Raw genomic sequence first — 19,328 nt, 5'->3', positions numbered from 1 at the left:
AGAATCAAATCTCGTGTCCCGATCCGACTGAATTCAAAGGACAAATGTGTGAGAAAGGCAATTTTACACCTGATCAATGATACTAATTAGCACATTTTCAGCTGATTAGAGGAAGACATTATTCATTAGGTAGGCCACCATCTGCAACCCTGACATAAGGACAACTACAAACCTAAAGCTGCTACAGTTCAAAGAAACGCAAATGATAAAAGAAGCCTAAAGGTGCCAGTATGCTTTATCAAAACCCTTGGACCCACACTTTACTGTGTGCAACAATGTCTGTAACATAATTAAAAGTAATACGCAGAAATATATGATGAAAGAGAGTTTATCAACAAATACAAATATGGAGTCAAAGCTTTTCTATTCAGTTGTTATCCAAAAGAACAGAACATAAGTAAGAAAAGACTATTAGACTATTGTGGAAATATTTGAAAAGACAAAGCATGTGCATAAATGGTTAAAAGAACGGTCTACTTGCTGCTGGAGAGAAAGCTATTACAAAGAACTGGATGAAGACGGACGCTCCAAAACACAAAACAATGGCTGACTATCATAGGCGATATTCAATTGATGGAGAATCTTACATACAGGATACGGATGATTGAAGTAGAATTTGAAAAAGACTGGGAAAAATGATTAAACTATAAAACAAAAAGACAACAATATAGACAATAACACTGTTTAGGAACAACTTGGGCTTGTTTATTTGTTATGTTCTCAGAGTTTTTCATTATGTGTTAAAAGTCAAGTATTTTCTGCTGAAAATCCTTCAGATTTTCCGGGAAACAACTCCAAAAAGCAATGAAGAAAAGGGAGGAAAGAAAATACAAACCAAAGAACAAGGTAAAACACAACCATGACAATTCGTTTTAATTATTAAAAACTGTGCTTGATTTCTATATACCCTTATTTGTGACATCCTGGAGGAGAGGCAAAGTGGGTTGTTTAGGAACTCAGACCTAACCAGTTTTTACCTTTACTTGAAACATGCTACTGGAGTTTTGGTTTCAATATTCGTTAACTGAGGACTTTCAAAGAGAAAATACAGCAGATGCGGCTGAACAAAGAATTTGGAAATGTTATGATGGATTAGATGGGATCTGTTTCTATGTGAGAATGTACTGTATTCTGTGGACAAATCAATAAAAAAGATGAGTGGGAAAAAAAGAATGGTCTACATGTATATCCTTAGAAATAAAAAGCTATTTACCTAGGGAAAAGAAAAAATATTTAAAAAATACGAGGTCCTAATATTAATTATCTTTAACACTTAAAAAGTATAATGGGTAAGCTGAGTAAATTTTAGATGACTAATATGCTCCTCTGCATGATAGAAGTCTTGCATGCCTCGCTTCATGTTGACTGAAACTGGACACTGGTGATTTGTAATTGTCTTTTTAATTTATTTTCTATTTCTCTTACTTATGTTTGTGTATTGATATAGTTATGTGTCATTTATGTTTCTTGAAAATCTGATTAAGTGTCTGTATATTTGACCTGAGTTCATTTTTTAAGTCAATGTTTGTCAAATTGTGGTTCCCACCACACAATATCAGACAGAAGATAGGATGCATTTTATCTTTTCATATTGAAGATGGTGCAGCTGAGCTCTCAGAATGTCCCCTGGTAATCCTGGTGGAAAAAAAGAAAAGATCCAGGCTCTGCAAAATCTGTTAAACAGCTTTTATTCTATTTGGCTGGATGAATGCAAATAGCCTCTGGGTTTTATCTGGGTATACTTGGTACCATTTCTATTTCTCATTGCAATAATGAAAAGCCTAAAAGAATACAGACATCTTAATTTGTGGAGAAGATTACTTACACCTTTAATTCAACTCATCAGCAAAATAAAATTTGATTTAAGTATTTATATTAACTGTTATGGCCCTGACAAACCAAGCTGACGGTCAACTGTCGGTCAATGTCGGGACGTCGGTGTTTGTCTGTCGTCCTAATTTTTGCGGTGAGTCCCACACCATGGACACTAGATGGCCCTTCTCTTCAGTTTTTTGACTGATTTAGCATATTAAGAGATGGCAGAGCCTGTCAATGTGATTGGCAGTTCAACTCAGTGCACGGAAGGAGAAATGAAAGTGAGGAAAGTAAACAAATGACTGAAGTCAAGAGGATGTGAGATTGAAACAAACCTATTATATCAGGTAAGATTTTTTTAGCCACTGTAAATGTTCATGTTATTGTTCGCTAATGCACGTTAAATATCCTTTATTCTTTCAACACTGGTTTGTGTTGTAAATGTGCTAACTGGCTAACTAGAATCTTGAATAAGTCCTGTCGGTCTTCTGCTTTCCTTTTTAGACAAATACAGACTACCACAGCCTGCTGGTATGGAGAGTCATTTCGTCTCAAGCAGGCGCAGAACGTACATGCTAGTTGGCTATTGGTTGTAGTCTTTGCGATGTGTTCAAGTGCAACTTTTTGGCCGAGACACAGGCAACATGAGGCAACACAACAATCGGCCTTCTTCGCCACTAGTTCTTTGATATTGGTTTGGTGTGTCTGGGCCTTAAAATATGTTTCATTCCCTCTTTTTGTCAAACACACGCTGCTCATTATTATTCAAACATTCACAGAAACACACACCATGCCCTCTGCACACATGCATTCCTACATGGACTACTGCCCCAGTACAGGGCCACGGTCATGCTAATGAGCATAAACCTTCATCCATCCAACGCACATACTTTAGATCCCTTTATTTATTCATTATACGTGGCCATGGACCCTTTCCCTGAAATATTTCCACCACTCATTGAATTAAAGAAGTGTATAGGCATGAGGGACATGCGTGTACGTATGTGTATGCTCCTCTGAGATGCTGTAGTAAGCCTATCACGTTCGCTGCTAACTCAATAATACGCCGAGATGACAACAATCAATCAAGTATAGAAAGGCCTCTGCCTGCACACACACACACACACACACACGCACACACATCACACAAACCCATATGGCACAATTAGCCCACAATTCATAGGAAGCAGGTTACTGGAGAGTGGGGTAGAATTTAATCAAAAGATACCAACGCTCTTCCAGTAATAGTGAGCCAGCTACATAACGGCCCGTAAAAGCCTCCCACCGACCTCCTGCGAGCGCAAATGACTCCCTCTAGGGTGACGGAATCTCTTAAGTGTGTATTTTGGTTTTGGGTGTGTATATGTGGAGAAGCTTGTTGCCCACATATACCACTCCTCCTACCATAAATACTGAGCAATTAGGGGGTGGGTACGACAGCAGGATGCAACAAGCCCCTCTCTCACCTCCACTACTGCCCATCATCTGTTTGCTCTTTTCACGTTTTTTTTTATCTCTCTATTCCTAGCTCTCTGAAACCATCAATTATTCCCTCCTTTAGTCACGTGATACCAGATTACTGACAAGGATCGTAGACCTCAATCCTGCTGCTTCTGTCAGATGATGTTAGCTTGTGTATACTCCTCTCAGTTTCTACTGGCTGAGAAGTGAAGAACACACAAATGGACGCAGCTTTACACTTTAATCCCTCCTTTCCTCAACACCCAAAGTGAGAACATCAAAGTCCCAAAACATTTCAATCATCGCCACCTTTTTTAACATGTTGTGGGAAGCGAGCCACACATAAAAGAGCGATGAGAGGATCAGAGTGAACGTGTCTGAGAGGGAAAACACGTTTGATCCGCATCATTTGATAGCTAATTAAGATGTGCATGTGTGCTCAAGATAAGTGGCTGAAATGCATGAAAAACAGTTTGCTTTGCGTAAGCATCAAACCGGGATTTCAAGTAGAGACCAAAACATGTGTCAGGGTGGCTCTGACAGTTGTTTATGATGAATAACTCAACTGTGTTTGTCACAAGTTAGTGATATGCCTTGGTAGGACACACTTCCGCTGAGGTGTTAGAACCTGATGACACTCCCCCAGAGCAAAAGGACGGAGTCGACTGGTGACCCTCTCATTTTCACAGCTCTCCACCTTAGCCTCCAGATAGTATAAATCACATCAGTGTTTCTCTTTCTGTGCATGTCCTCTGTGAAGTGTCCTCTGATAACATGTTACAGAATGTGTCATCAGGATCTGTGGCTTTAAAGGAGGTCTGCGTGTGTGTGTATGTGCGTGTGTCTGTGTGTGTGTCCTTTCTGTATGACTTCAGGCTGCATGAGTCAGTCACCTCTATGTTCAAGCATATAACTCTGACTCACACAGTCAGGCAGAAGGACAGCATTGAGGAGAAGATGTGAGGGGTGAATTAGAGTGAATGATGACTACCACCATGTTATCTCCTGTTTTTTATCTCAATGGATTCGCTAATGGGTAGTTTTTACTTACACATACAAGCAGGCATTAGCCAGTGAGGCCGAGCCTGATAAAAGATAAGATTCAGAGGGGCAATTTGCATCCAATAACCAAATTACCAGATCTGTTTCATGCGTGTTTCGCACTCTAACTGGCAAACATACTTTACTGCCTGCTGAGAGTCACTGGGAGTGACTGCAAGGGCAAAGCAAGGCACATTATAAAAAGCCAGCCAGACTCATGATTAATGGCGTGGCTCTTTTACGGTCTTTCTCTTCATATAGTTTTGACACAGAATTGTTGTTTTGATTTCCCTCACGAATATGGAAATTACCTCGCAGTAACTCTGTGAGTGCTTATGTAGCACTGTAAATCAGTAGTTCCCAATTTGGCTGTTGAGATCCCCCCAGGGAACACAACAAAAGTCTGAGGGGTCGGCAGATGGTTAACAGGATAGAAAATCAGAAAAACATCACTGCTACACAAAATCTTTTACATTTTTTTTTACTCTCTGCTTTGCATTCTTCTTGTAATTAACTTGATAAATATACCTCTTCAGGGCTTAAGAAAGAATCCAGATAAAGCAAAGAGAGGAGGAACAGAGGAGGAGAGATTCATCCTCTGGATGAACTGGTAAAAATCTGAAGAAATATTAGAGGTCTTCACGGGTTCACTCGCTCTTGGAACTGAGACCTGACCTGAGGTCAGAGTCAGACAGGATCCAAATTATACTCTAATCAGGTCAGTGAGGGTCTTGTTTTACTGCCATGGCTCCTGGGTCTAATACGTGAGTGGACCCGAATAGATCAGTGTGTTCTCAGTATCAGTTCTGAACACGTGGAACATGATAATAATCTGCATGAGCAAATATCTCAGGAAGCCTTTTTTACTGGCTCGTGTAAAAGATTCATGCTATTAAATACAACTTTTTGGGGGGAATTTGATTTTAAATTGTTTACAAAATGATTATATTTTCTATATCTATCTACCTGTTGGCTGCAGAATGTTTCATTGTTATGCAAAAGGTAAAAATACTTTTGTTTCTATAAATTAGTTTTTGAAGCATAACTAATATTTTCAGATCGGATCCAAAATTTTAAACCTATGAAGACAAGTACATATAGCTTCAATTTTAGGGAGGCACCAGCCAAAAACTTTATAATATCCAGCTGCGTCATTGCTCTTGGCTTTCTGAGTACAAAGGGGACAGAACATCGGCCTCAGCAACATTTTACACAGCATGCTACCACCACATGAGCCCCTTTCCCACTGTACAAAAAACCCCACTAACATTCACTAACATCTGGCTTTTGTATTTAATGGGAAAGGTTTCAATCGGCACTCATTCTCGTGACAAATGACACTGCAGTAGTCATGGGTATTTATCGGCTCCAGTTCCGATTACCTCTGATCAGCAGTGATGGAAAGATGACATCCAGGGCAGACACACTGATTTTAACCCCTTTTCCACCGTGATACAAGAGCAGCACAGGAACATTGTTCAAAATTAGATAATAATAAGAACAGGCCGTTTTGAGTGACAGGCTGTCTGCCAATAGTGTCCTCAGCTTCTCAGTCAGATCCACCCCTCACTCCTTTACAGCACCACCTCTTGCCCAAATACGGTCACAAACCAAGATAGCAATGGTCAAAATATTGAACTTGAGGCTTCGAAACGGGAGTCCACAAACCACTGGGTGACATCACGGTAGCTATGTCTTTTTTTTACAGTCTAAAAGTGAGACCAACATGAGTAAGAGTCATAAGAGCAACTACTTTGATCATAGGTTTCACTTCCTACACGGTTATCTCCTCAAATGTTGTTCACAACTATGGAAATGTGGTTTCAATCATATCTAACAACCAAAACCAAAATGTAGGGGTCCTTGACACGAAAAAGGTTGAGAACCACTGGATTAAATAATAGGGCAAGCCGTTTGAGGGCTGTACACATACTCACAGAACTGGTGTTATTCAAGTAACTACTATCCAGAGAGACATCAAAACAACTGTTCTATTCCACAGCTAAATTAGGAGAAAGACAGTCACACAGACAAACCATGAATCAGAGGCTGGCAGTTTTTTTTTTTAAATGTGCCATGCTTTGCCCTGGCTTGTCTTTACCCTGTGACTCCCAGCAGGCAGTAAAGTACTTCTCAAAAACTTTCTCCAATCCAATTTTTCACCTCTCGCCTGGGTAAAGTCATTATGCTCTGGTGCCTGCCTGGTCCTTGTGTAACTAATGGTGCCAATCTCAGCATGTGTGTGATGGGGTGTGTGTGTGTATGTGGCTTTCATTGGGTACATGAAGGGTTGGATAGATAGATAGCCCTTGGTGGTGCCTGGTCTAGCAGAGCTGAGACAGGGATTAAGAGGTAGGGTGCCTTCATAAGCCACTTTCTTCTTCACTGTTTGAAATATGGTCTGCACAGTGAAGCACACAGCAGCCGGCCCCTTTGAACTTCACTAAGTACCGCTTGTTTTAGGTAGTGGTACCAAACAGACCCTAAGTGAAGTGCTCATTGCAGCTCTGGTTTTTGCAAAGTGGCTATCAAGAGCCTATGAATCAAAGAGCTCTCTATTTAAGATGAAATATGTTAAACTTCCAGCGCGTTTAGTGCTAATAACATGCTAATTTCTAAGTGCTATTGGGAACACACAACGCACAAATCCGTCCCAGTGAAAGAAACATGATAAAAGCCAGTGCTTTGAGCTGAGCCTCCCTCTGGACACTGGCAAACTACTTTAAACTTTTCAGTTTTGTTTTGTGTTCTAATTTTTTCTCTGTTACTGTTGCTCACTTTAAGATTAAGCTATACGCATCTTCTGGACTGGGCAATCATTTTCAGTTCACTTCAATACAGTTGAGGGCAGCTGAGTTCGGCTGGTTGGAGCTTTATCAGTTCTGTTGAATGAAGCTCTCTCTTCTCTGTATACAGTCCATGTTCAGACCAATTGAGAGAGTCGTTGCCCTGTCTGGTCTGTCGACTGGCCTTGTTAGTGGTTAAAGTCGTCCCACTCTCACTCTGACCTCCTTTCTGTCTCTCCATCTGCTACCCGGCTTCCTCATCTCACATCTCATCTCCTTTACTTTTACTCTGCTTTTTCCCATTTATTTCCTTTACTTTAAAACATTTTCATGCACTCTAGACAATCTTGTAGGTGTACATTACATGTGATTAGGGCTGTACAGAAGCTTTAACATTCAAACCTTCTATAAGGTTTACGAATAGATAAAGCTTGTCCTTTGTTCCATCAGCTGTTTTTATAAACAAAATTAAGTCCTGGATGTCATGTCATTGCGTCTTCTTTTTTCTTTTTCCATGACTCACGCTGACAGTGTAGCAGATATGGCTCTTACACTGTGTTGTGTATAATGTACTGTATGTATTTGTGCTGACTGCTGTCCGTTAAGCATATTGCCACTCTAGGACTTCTTAAGGTTTTTTATGTTGAAACAAATGAAGCTTTGAATGTCTGTTGTCATATTTTATGACATCATCAACCCCCCCAAAAAATCCTCAAACAAATTCCTTAATTTGAATAAAGCGATTCGTCAGATTAAATTTGATTTTTTTTTAAATCAACCTTTTGTAATGAAAATGTATTTATGTTTTTAGATTGCTGCTAAACCGCCCTGTTAATACAGGTGCAGGCCTCCCTTTGTGCGCAACATTAGGAGAGCCAACAGTTTGTTGACTGCAGTGAAAATGTTGTTTTTGAAAGGCTAAACACCAAGACATATGGATTAAAAAACAACACGTCCTTTGACAAAAATTTGTTGTGCATTTTGGAAATGATTACATCCATCTCTTTAGATGGATTTTGATTTTTGGACTGGAATATTAGTGTAGCCTAATCTTTATCTGAAACTGTGCAGAAACTCCAGCTTTAAACAGGGGGAATAGACATTTGAATGCCAACTTAATGAATAAAGCTTCTAAGTACTCAGTACAGCGTTAAAGATTACATATTCGTAATTGCAGAGAGAAAGAAAACAAGTTGATTTTACTTTGACTCGTATCACTAAAAAACAAACAAAAAAAAGCCCTGAGCCTTTTTCAGAGGACATTTTGACATAATACTGAAGGAAAAGAATTTAATTCTAATCAGCTGCATCAGTTTCAGAGTCCTTGTGTAGTTCATGTTCATTCCCTGTCACATTTTACTGGGACACTTGAACAGAACAGAGCAATCGTTAATGTTATTAGTAACACCTGTGCTTTTCCTACGACAAGTCTGCTGTGAAAAAAGCCTTTCAAGTACCAGAATGCTTGATGAGAGGCGAGCAATAATGGTATAACAGATTGTGACAGCGAAGCAGAAAGCAGCTTCATATTTTTAGTCAGTACATTACAGCATCTAGCCGTACACAGTCGTTACACCATCCATTTCATTTAAAAATAAAATAAGAGATTATATGAAATTTAAATAATCCCCTTGATACAATTGCATATTTACATGTGCTCGTATATATAAAGTAAATATGACTTGCCACTGCCTATTACTACATCAGGCTGTGATTGAAAGTTGCCCGTGTTAACAGTGCTGATCAGAGGATGGAGCTCAGAGAGGATAATGGCTTCATGTGTGAAAGAACATTCCATGAATTCCAACAAAGGGAACATTAAGTCTTGTTTGCATCATAGCTAATCTTCTGCTAGAAGAAACATGACATTCTTAACGGTTAACCTGTGCCACGTCTAAACTGCTTTCATGCTCACTTCCTCAATAACCACAGCCGGTACAAAACTGACTAGACTGCATTTTAGGGATTTTAGCGCAAAAATCAACAAGCTGACTTCAAGGTTCACTGAGATATGACCCAAATTTGTGCACAGTGACAGCGAACATCCTTCCTCACATGGCTGGTATCTCTTGTAAAACGCTTATCTCGCTCAGTCTCACTGCCTCCCTTTATCTCTCTTCCTCCACTTTGCCGTCAGCCAACATTTCTTTTAAGTTTATCTGCAAAGGTGGCAGCAATGTGCGGATTATTAGAGGCTAATTTAGACTTTGCTGCATCAACTTGAAGAGGAATGCAGCAGCACTGCCTGTTTTGATTTCAGCCTCAACCCAGGGGATTAATGTCACTTGTGAGGTTTTGTCTCCTTTTCTTGTGGCTCCAAATTCCTTGTTTGTTGTGTGGGTGTCATGTGGAAAATGAGAGATGAGACAGCAGACTGCAACACACACACACACACACACACACACACACACACACATAGATACTTTGATTTCTCTGAGGAGATGACTGAAGAAAAGCAGGACAAGAATACAGCCATGGATAAAACCCAAACACCTAACAATGGATAGGATGGAAGGGACAGTGACGAAATGAGAGCGGCTTAAACCAGCCAATCCTCTCTCCCCTTCTGCCTCCCAGTGTCCCAGATCTAACAAAAACTGTTTAGGTTTCGCCCCAATTAACAAGTAGGCAATTTAGCTGCGACAGAGGAAATTCTCATCAAGAATACGCAGTCAAGAACGGCAAACAGCTGTCAGCAGTTTGTACCCTCCAGCTCTACTTTCCATAATTGAGTCAGTAATGTTGCTCTTTTCATCATAATACCATCACTCTTAATCTTTTATCCACCAGCAGAGGAAGTTATGCCGCGTGCATCCCTGCTGTCCGACCGTTTGATCACACAACACAATTAGAGCAAAAACCATCCGTGAAGTCATCAGCCGCTTGTAAAACAAGGACTGAATGCCAAAAACAGTGGGGGGATTTGAGTGAGATGAATATGCTTTGCAGCCATTCAACTGAGTGTGATCTGTCAAGATAGTCATCCCAGCTGTGGTGCTCTCAAAGCAATTTATTCGATGCCACACTATAACAAATGACACCGCTGGAACCGTTGGAATGGAAAGAGAGAAATGGGCTTGCAAATAGTTCTAGTTTTATCTCCATTATAGCTTAATATTGCAGTGTCACTGATGTGGAACACACACACACACGGACACACTCACACAAGCCTCTGCATGGATGGGTGCAAGCGCGCACGCTCACATTTGCCAGCCCAAGGTTTTCACTATAACCACATAATTAATGGTCTGTTAAATTGAAGACATTAAAATGGCGAACAGTTGTAAAAAGGGGCCACCAGGGACAAAGAGGAGATGGTTTTTCCAAGAACACACATATTATTATAAACCAACATGCACGCAGCAAGGGCAGTGACTCCCAACTCCAGGGAAGGTCAAGAAACAACAGGAAAGTCACCACCTCTTCTTAATTAGCACAAAACCTGGCTGCTTTAGTCCGTGTTGAACAAGCAACCTCATACAGAAGTAAAAATAAGCACATTTTAGATAAAGTTAGTCCCAAGTAAAGCACTCAGCTGTATCTGAATGCCTGCTATGTTGAATTTTGGGTGGGTCGTTTTTTGTGGTGAGGTTAAAGGCTATGTATGTAAGTAGAGCTATCTTTAGAGAGTGACAGTTGTCCTGAGAGCAGGATGTGTACCGAGCCCCGTGTTCAATTCAGCCCAACCCCCCCTCGAGGTCCTCTACCAGCACTCGTCTCTCTCCTCAGCACGCTATCTCAGATTTGCATCATACATTCCCATGTCTCAATTTGACAGGTTGGTTTTATCTCCTACGGGCTCTTCGGCATCTTATTGTGTACATAAAGGTTTCCGTGGTAACAGTGCACCAAAAAGGAGGGAGGGTGGTGGAAAGAATACGTAAGAGAGGGGGGAAAAAGGAAAGCTAAACATAGAGATCTCAGGTCTCCAGGGTCATGCTCGTAATTGGCCCAGAGTGAGAGGTCGAGCCATGCGCCCCCACCCCTTTTTTTCTCTGTCTGTTTCTCTCCACCTTTCTATCTGCATCTCCCCGAAATCTCCCGTGGCTCTGGCCCCACTGATAAATCAGCTGGTGATCAATAATTCAAACATACTCCCAGCAGGGGGGGGAATAGGGATGAGGATGTTGGCGGGGGAGTGAAAAAGACAGGGAGATAAGACAAAGCCTTGTTGTGTTTCAACAAAGGATGCACGTTAGGGGCGGAGCATGAACATTCATTACACATTCAAGCAGTGCCTCTGATCCCCGAGTACCCAGGTTGCATTAGGCTCTCAGGTGAGATGATGACACACTGGAGGGAGCTCCAAAAGTCTGAGCTGTGTTGAGTTTGAATTTATTATGCAGTCACCTTGCCTTCGTGACCTAAACACACACACAAACCCACACCCTCACACACACATACATTCTCTTAACCACTGTAGGCTGTTTAATCAACTTTTTTTGATGGGACTGGTACTTGTGGCTGAGGCAGGACCTGTCAGGGTTCGCTCTTCTGTAGATGAGGGCTGTTCAGGCATAGCAATCAACAAAGTCTAGGTCAAGACCACAATCAGCGCCAAACACCAGGGGTCCATTTGACAGCTCAAGCACAGCACACACACACACACACACACACATGCAGAGGATACTGTACTTAATTATGTGGACCTGCATGACCTTCAAAAAGAAAAGAATAAGGCCCCAGAGACAATGTAAGACAGGGTTAAGACCTTCATTTCAGAAATAACACTAACTACTGGAGCTTCTGTGGCCCACGGTCATATACTATATAGCCTTCTCCCCCCCATTTCCCACTTTCATGCCTCTGAAAAAAACAAATACACCACCACATAAACTCTCCTTTAAAAGAATACTTTTACTAAATACTAAAATGTCCATTTGTGTATCCATTACTCACACTGTGTAACACCGAAAACACACCAAGCAGTGGTGAAGTGTGGCCCGGCAAGCTGCAATGAAATGTCTACAGAAAGCTGTGGTGGTGGGATTCTGCGGAGGAAGTGTGGCCCAGACCAAAATTTGGGATTAGTTTAACTTTTAGCGGCAAACTTCAGACAAGTGAATACCTGCAGCTAATCAATAAAGTCCTGTGACTCTGTGACATGTGACCTATGCTACAAAAAACGTGAACACGCCTCATGGCCGCAGAGAAATGTAATAATTGTGGCGAGCAGCACTTCCCCGCTGATTGGTATGTTTTTATCGTAACATAAATTTGGATTGTTTACAAACCCTGACACAACTCGTGCAGTATGATCCAAATCTCATTTATCCAGTCATATGCTCAGTACTTCCCAAACACATGCATATTTGCTTAAACCTTGCTATTTAAAAAACAGCACATCATACTACTCGTGCATGCATGAGACTGTTTAGCAGAAGTGGTGTAAGTAGTAAGATTTTGGCAAAAATACATGTGTTTTGGAAGTAGTGAGCATATGACTGGATAAATGAGATTTGGATCATACTGCGTGAGCTGAGTGAGAGTTGTTAACGGATGTTTGGATATAGTTTTGCTGTTGTTCAAAGCGGCCCCCAGTGACTTCAATTTATCAAGAATTTTCTCCGTTCTTTCGGATTCTCTGCTCACCGTGGAGGCATGAGAGAAAATTCAGTGTAACACGGGGTGGGTAATTGATACAAATGATTATTTAGGAGTGAAGTATTCCTTTAAAAGGACTGGAAAATTTATCTTTTTACTTTCAAAATTAGTAAAAGTTAAAATGAGATCTTTAAAAGCAGAGAGTTAGTGTTTCACCGGTTTCCCCCATTGTCTGAATGGCAGCTTTTAATCAGTGGTCATGTTATTTTAATTGTCTGAACAGCAACTTACATTGAATTAATCTAACAAGGTTCTCATGACAAGTAACAGAATTTCTATCAGTGACCATGTTCTTACAAATCCTTCGCGACTGAACCATTTCACAAAGGCTTCAGCAGGCTCGCCAACACGATTGTGCAAACTGCCGAGATGGTGCCTTGAGGACCTGGATTAATGTTTGTGGCTTCATGGCTTTGTGTTTTCTTCATATTCTTGCTTTGAGTAGCGTGTGGATTTGTTTGGTTCCTCTACTGCATTAAATGTAGGCTATGGTGGCGCTAGCTAAGCTTCTCTTAATGTTGGTAACGATGGAGGATGTAAATGTCAAACCAACGTCTGTAACCCTAAATTCTACAAAAAAGAACTAGGGGTGATTTTATATCCGAAATGTAATAAAAATGTAATATTTGAGCTGTAATGATCAGTTGAAATTTATTGTGTGACAGACCTTTTGCCTTGACCTATTGTATGCCCTATTGACCTATCAGTAAACTAACCTAATAAATAAAAATGGAAGAGGCCACTAGCGAGCAAAGATGTGCTGATCGGATAACCATAACACTAAAGCATCTGAGAAGCAGTGTGTGGAAGTATGTTGTATTGTGGGGTGCAGAGCATTAGGCTGTATGGATTGCATTTGAATTAGGCTAATTTAAATGATGTGCATATTATTTGAAATTTGCTCAAACTTGACTTGTTGAAAACGTGACAGCCCTGTTAAGAACATGCTTTGTACAAATGTCATTAATTGCTCCTTTTTGGTTTGCCTTTTAGACTTTACTTACATATTTGTTTCACACTATGATGTAATGTTTGCTTGTGTGGACCCCAGAAAGAGTAGTTGCAACCTTGGTAGTGACTAATGGGGATCCAAATAAATACAAAAATAAATACCCAACTTGAGCAACCACTGTTGCTTTGATTGCTCTTGCTTTTCTTTTTTTTATGCCAGGAAGGCTTATGAGGCTACTTTAAGCTAAAACTTGGCTTCATGGTGCTGATCAATGCTCGCTGGGTTCCAGATAATCGACCATAAGTCACCTTAGGCTTAGTGGTGTAGATTACAGACCCCATCCCCAGTCCACATCTGCCAAACATAGTCATCAGTGTGTATAACCCATATGTTATAGTGATAACTGTTGTCACTACCCTGAGCACATACTGGTACAGCTCCATTTAAATCTACTTTCCAAAATAAGAAATTAACAGAGAATTGCTGTTGGCATCTGTTGGCATTTGGTGAACACATCTAGTTTATAGGGAGCCCGTCTCTGTACAGCGAGCTGTGTCTAACACACACAGACAACACATTTTGTATCTGCGTGGTTAATTCAGATTCAGGGATGCTATCTTATTCTGTCGCCATCTGTGCAAGCCAAAGCCAAATAGTAAAAAAAAAAAAAATGTGTTTCTGCTCACAATGATATGAATCGCAGTCCAGTGAGGCTTAATGTGAACCTAATAGCAGGCCCAGGGAGGCGGAGACGAGGGTAAAGAAACGGAGAGATAAAAGAGCTGTGACCATCCACTCTATTCCCGCTGGCCTATCTCCTCCATCAACATGGCAGTGCCAAGGAAATACAGTTCATTATCATTGATCACACTAGACTCCATGCTCACGCAGACACTCTAAAGAAGTTACACACATTCGCTCGACAAAAAACCAACCAAAGGAGACACCCTAAACAGATGTCTGCAGCATCTGTAACTGATAAAATTGAAATCCTCCTGCTTTTTTGCCAAGAACAGCTTTCATTTTTCACTAGTTACCAGGGTTTGATATATCACCTCTCATGGGAACTAGCAAGACTGAACAGGACTAAACAGAAGCAGCAACTCTCGGTCTGCTGGCCTGACAGCATACAGTGTTTTATTGCCATGCAATTTGCCCCAGCTGCTGTAATTATTCTTAATTACAGCTGTGTGGTGCATTAATATCAAAGCTATGGGCCAGAACCTTCTGTATACGTGCGTCAAGTCAGTACACATGCACGTGTAGATTAGTGAGATAGGAGAGACAGTATGCTGATAGACATCCAGAACCTCTGAGCTCATGAATATGCAACTGGAAATTTGAATGTAAGTGCTTCCATAAAGCAAATGCAGCAGTGGAAGCAGCAAAAAAACAGAGGCTAAATCCTTTGTAATGTGTGGGAGATGACGTGATGCCTGCCAAGGGATAATGTCGCGCCTTTAGAGATAACACTCTTCAGGAGGAGGCGCTCGTCTTCTCCGCTAAAACTTTCTTGGAAGCACTTTGGTTGAACTCGGGCTTCTTCTCTGAAGCCTTCACTACAAAGATGGTATATTCTCTAGCTATGTCATCAAAAGAGTAGAGGAAAAGTGGGCAGTGTGATGCAAGATATTACACACACACACACACACACACACACACACACACACACACACACATACACGCACTCGCATAGCGCTCGTGGGTAGTCTGACTGTTAGTTTTTGAGGGTGAGGATGAGGTAAAACTTGCAGATCTCTACTTCACTGAAAGCACTACATAAAACTATATAAGAACAAACGAAGTCATTCACTGTGACAACACGGACACCCTTTTCTTCTCATTGCTTGTGATCAAATAAAACCCCTTCCAGCTCTTTCCTGTACTTCTCTCCTCTTGTCAGAAATGACAAAGCTGCACTCCCTCCCTTCATACAAAGGCTGTAATCTTTACCCAACTCTAGACCTACTAACCTATAACTCACAGGTCAGAATGCGCAGCTGTGTCTGGGTGTGAAGAGGCGTGCATGAAATAGTGTCAGTGTCTCTGTGAGGTTGCATCTGTAATGCAGCCAGCGCCGTAACGGCCAGGCATTTTCAGGGTCAATGTTCAGTTCTGAGCTCATTACCCTTGTTCAGTGTGATTATGTGTGTGTGCACGCCATGTGTGTCCCAGTCTGCCCTTTCCCGCAAAACCACCATGACCAACGAAGAGGCCTCCTTCATCAATCACCCACTGTCCACGGTGCCGCATTAACCATCAGCCCCATTCAGAACAACGTCCCTCCTCATGGCCGGTCGCTGACACTCACAATATGTCTGGACCGCCGTATCTGACCAATGAAAACGCTTGCACACTGGGTCAGTTTTAGGTCAACACTTCAAACAACCAACCCGTCGAGACAAAAAACGAGCTCGCCTGCGTCTTTGAGTACAAACAAATCATTAGACAGACAGGGCTTCCTGCCAACGCTTGCCGTTCTCTGGGGCTGATCGGGGTTCTGACAACGATCCAGCCCTACTGTCTGGACTAGTTAGGCTGCAGAGGGAAGAGGGAACAGAGGCGTTTCGATCAATACAGGCTCATTATCTGTTGCCTTCTGTCCCAGAGAGATGAGTCCCACCGCTCGGCCTGTTGATGAGGAAAGCGCACCACAATTCAATTAGGGGATGGCCGAGATGCCAAAAGAGGTTTGATCAAAGCACTCTGCCTGGCTAATTAGCACACACAGCGGTTCACAAGGGCTATTTTTACATCTGAGGAGCAGAGTATGTTGTTTTGTTAATGGCAGTTTTACCCTGTAATGGACTGGGAATAACCTGGCTCATTGTCAATGCATAGGTTTCAGCCAGGGGAGAGTGGGGGCCCCATGTGCTGCTCCACACACATGCGCACATGTATATTTATGCACTCGCACACACATATACACACGCACGCACATAAAAACACACTGCTACAACCTGATGACCTTTCTAAAGGTCATGCAGGGTTTAATGAAACCCCTCTTTGCAGGTTAAACTCATCAGAAGTGTGCAGGTGTGTAAGTGTGTGTGTGTTTCTCCAGACAGGAAGTGTCAGGTCATCCAGAAATAGTGCCAGGGGAAAATAAAGCTGTTTCCAGGAGTCTTCGGGGACTTTTTAGGCAGCTCGCTGACAGCTTTATAAACCTCTTAACAAATGGTCGACCTCCTTCTCTCTAATGAGGCAAAGAGGTCCGAAGTCTGGGAAGGGAAAACAGGTGTGTCCCTCAAGGTGGGTTCATATCCCTCGGTGTTTGTGCGTGTCATTGGGGAGGGAGACGCGATTTTAATAAGGGAGCAATGCTGAGGCCATTCTGAACTGAGCCATACTGGCACAGGCGGTGTCAATGTCCGAGTTCCCTATTCCTTACCATATATTGGATTTACAGAGCTGGTACTAACAGATGCACAGGCACAAATGTATACTAGCACTCAAGTGTGGAACAGGCAGCAGGACACTAGGGCTGAAGCTGTAGGGAGGAAGGAAGTCAATGAAATGACAGCAAGACAGAACTGCGACGAATGCTTGTCTTAATCTTCTTCCTCTAAAACAGCCTTCAAACTAAAGGCAGCAGCTCATCTATGTGCATAAACTTGAGACAGACAGAAACCTGTAACTCTGATGGAGAACTCTGAAGGGGGTCTTGAGATGTGGACTTGGAGGGATACATTATTAAATGGGAGGGGCAGGTGTTATTAGTTCCTTTTTAACACAGTTACGACTGAAACCCATTTCACTCCCCATCAAATGCTTTCCTTTTGTTATGTGCTCCATCTTTCTTTATTTTTGGATTCACTCATGCATGATACAATACATCAGAACTTTCCCATCTGACTCTTTGTCCAGAGAAGATTTTATTGCTCCCTTAGCTGTTAAAAGCGACATTTACTCGTGGGGGCTTATGGTGTGAGCAAGCCCGGTTTTAATACCACCATAAATAACAGTGTCACACCCTGTCAAGTAAACTCTACTCAGGGATAGTGGCAAAGGCAAGCTGGCCTGTGTGTCAACAGGAAAGCATCGTCTGAGACTGCACAGCTACCATCAGTAAAATGTCACAGCCCCACACTTCACTGATCAGAAACCGAGGAGCTTTTGTGGATCAACACTCTCCAAAATGCAGCTGGTTCGAGTTCTTGATGAACAAATTCCTCGGATCTTAAGATCAAAGAAGAGATTTATGTATTAGCAGACGTCTCAAATGTTTTACATCAGGAGGCGGCAGCAGCTCTGGATGTTAATCTGAATATCAGACATGGGCTTTGAGCAAATAGCTGATGCCTCACACGCTGAACTACATGATGACTTCAAGTAATACTTTTTGAGAGTATATGTGAGGTCACCACCAAATCCATACGTTTGCCGATGCTCTTCTATCATTCATCACAAAGCAGCTGCTCCTACACTGCCTATCACTGAGCCTCTACTTAAAGCTTGTTGGTGCTGAGAAGAGCTGACTTCCGAACACCAATAGCAGCACCATATGTTTCCCATCACAACAAGGAGTTTCCTTGGGGATCAAGAAAATAATAAATAAACATCATTTAAACCGGGCACAAAACACAATCTATCAATCTAGGGTCATGGTTGCCTTTCCAAAACGATTTCAGCAAGTACCAACACAAGCAAGGGGAGTGTAAGAGAAAATCTGAAACGTGCATTTGTTTATAATGTGCTTCTGTTACTTATAGTGAGTTACACAACTTTTTAGGATGTGCGGATATTGTTATAATGTCCTGTTTGCAGTTTTCAACATGTGATACTCAGCGTTCAACAGGACCATGAGCTGCTGACCAGTTCACAGAGACACAGATTTAATTGTGAAGTCATTTGGTCATGCTAAATAAATATTACGGTAACACTAAAGCACAGATAAAACTTGTAAAACAACAAGTAGAGAAGTGTGGGTTAAACTCACCAGCTGTAAAGTGCAGATAAAGATGAGTGTGCATCGTCCGCTGCAGCAGCCCATTGTGTCAGCGGTGAAAACGTGACTCTGATCCGGGAGAAAAGGACTTGTTAACGGGGGTCGGAGGAGCTCTCAATGTGCCGACCAGACTCAGTCCTGATCCAAGCACCGGCGTCCCATTCTCCTCTTCTGCTCCCGTGTCTCTGTGCTGAGCCCCAAGAAAGAAAAAGAAAACCCACGGCAGGATCGCCCTGGCTGCTCTGGGATCTGTGTGTCTGTTTGTTTGCCTCCGCTCCTGCCGGCCGGTCGCACTTGAGGTGACTGGCTGGGTGGGTGGTTGCGAGCCGGTGTGTTCAGGGAGGAGGCGGAGGAGGAGGGGGTGGGATGGGAGGAGGTGGTGGTGTTGGGGTAGTCAGCCGTGGGCTGGGATGTGGCTGGCTGAGGGCGTCAACTGGTTTGTGGACGCTGTCTGTGGTGAGGCTGTAGAGAAAAGTGCGCGCTTGTTAATTCAAAATGTTTGAACAGAGGTTATCAATTTATTGTCATGGCGACCGAATACATTTCTATTAAGCCAATTTAAAAGGCTTAATAGCAATTAGAATCACAAATAAAGCGACAAAGCCAATAGCAGGCATTTATTAGTGGTTGAAACGGTACAGATTAACACTAGTGTTTGTTAACTAATGTTAGCGACTCATTTTGAGATTTAATGACTTTGGTTTGTGCAGGTGCGCGTGTG

The 19,328-nt window shown here is 42.0% G+C and overlaps 1 protein-coding gene across 3 annotated transcripts in view; it reads right to left on the bottom strand.

Moving 5' to 3' along the window:
- Positions 1-18,946, bottom strand: part of nkain4 (sodium/potassium transporting ATPase interacting 4) — a 60,708-nt gene extending 41,762 nt beyond the window's left edge. Inside the window, exon 1 of one of the 3 annotated variants that reach the window (XM_050065717.1) lies at positions 18,599-18,946. In XM_050065717.1, the coding sequence (XP_049921674.1) occupies positions 18,599-18,652 (54 nt within the window). In that variant the 5' untranslated portion in view covers positions 18,653-18,946. The remainder of the gene's footprint in view (positions 1-18,598) is intronic. The other 2 variants (XM_050065718.1, XM_050065716.1) reach the window with 2 other exon arrangements.
- Between the last annotated feature and the right edge of the window lie 382 nt (positions 18,947-19,328).

The sequence above is a fragment of the Epinephelus moara genome, chromosome 16 (assembly GCF_006386435.1).
Source record: "Epinephelus moara isolate mb chromosome 16, YSFRI_EMoa_1.0, whole genome shotgun sequence".
Classification (NCBI taxonomy): Eukaryota; Metazoa; Chordata; class Actinopteri; order Perciformes; family Serranidae; genus Epinephelus; species Epinephelus moara.
This window is presented reverse-complemented; position numbering and strand designations above follow the sequence as displayed.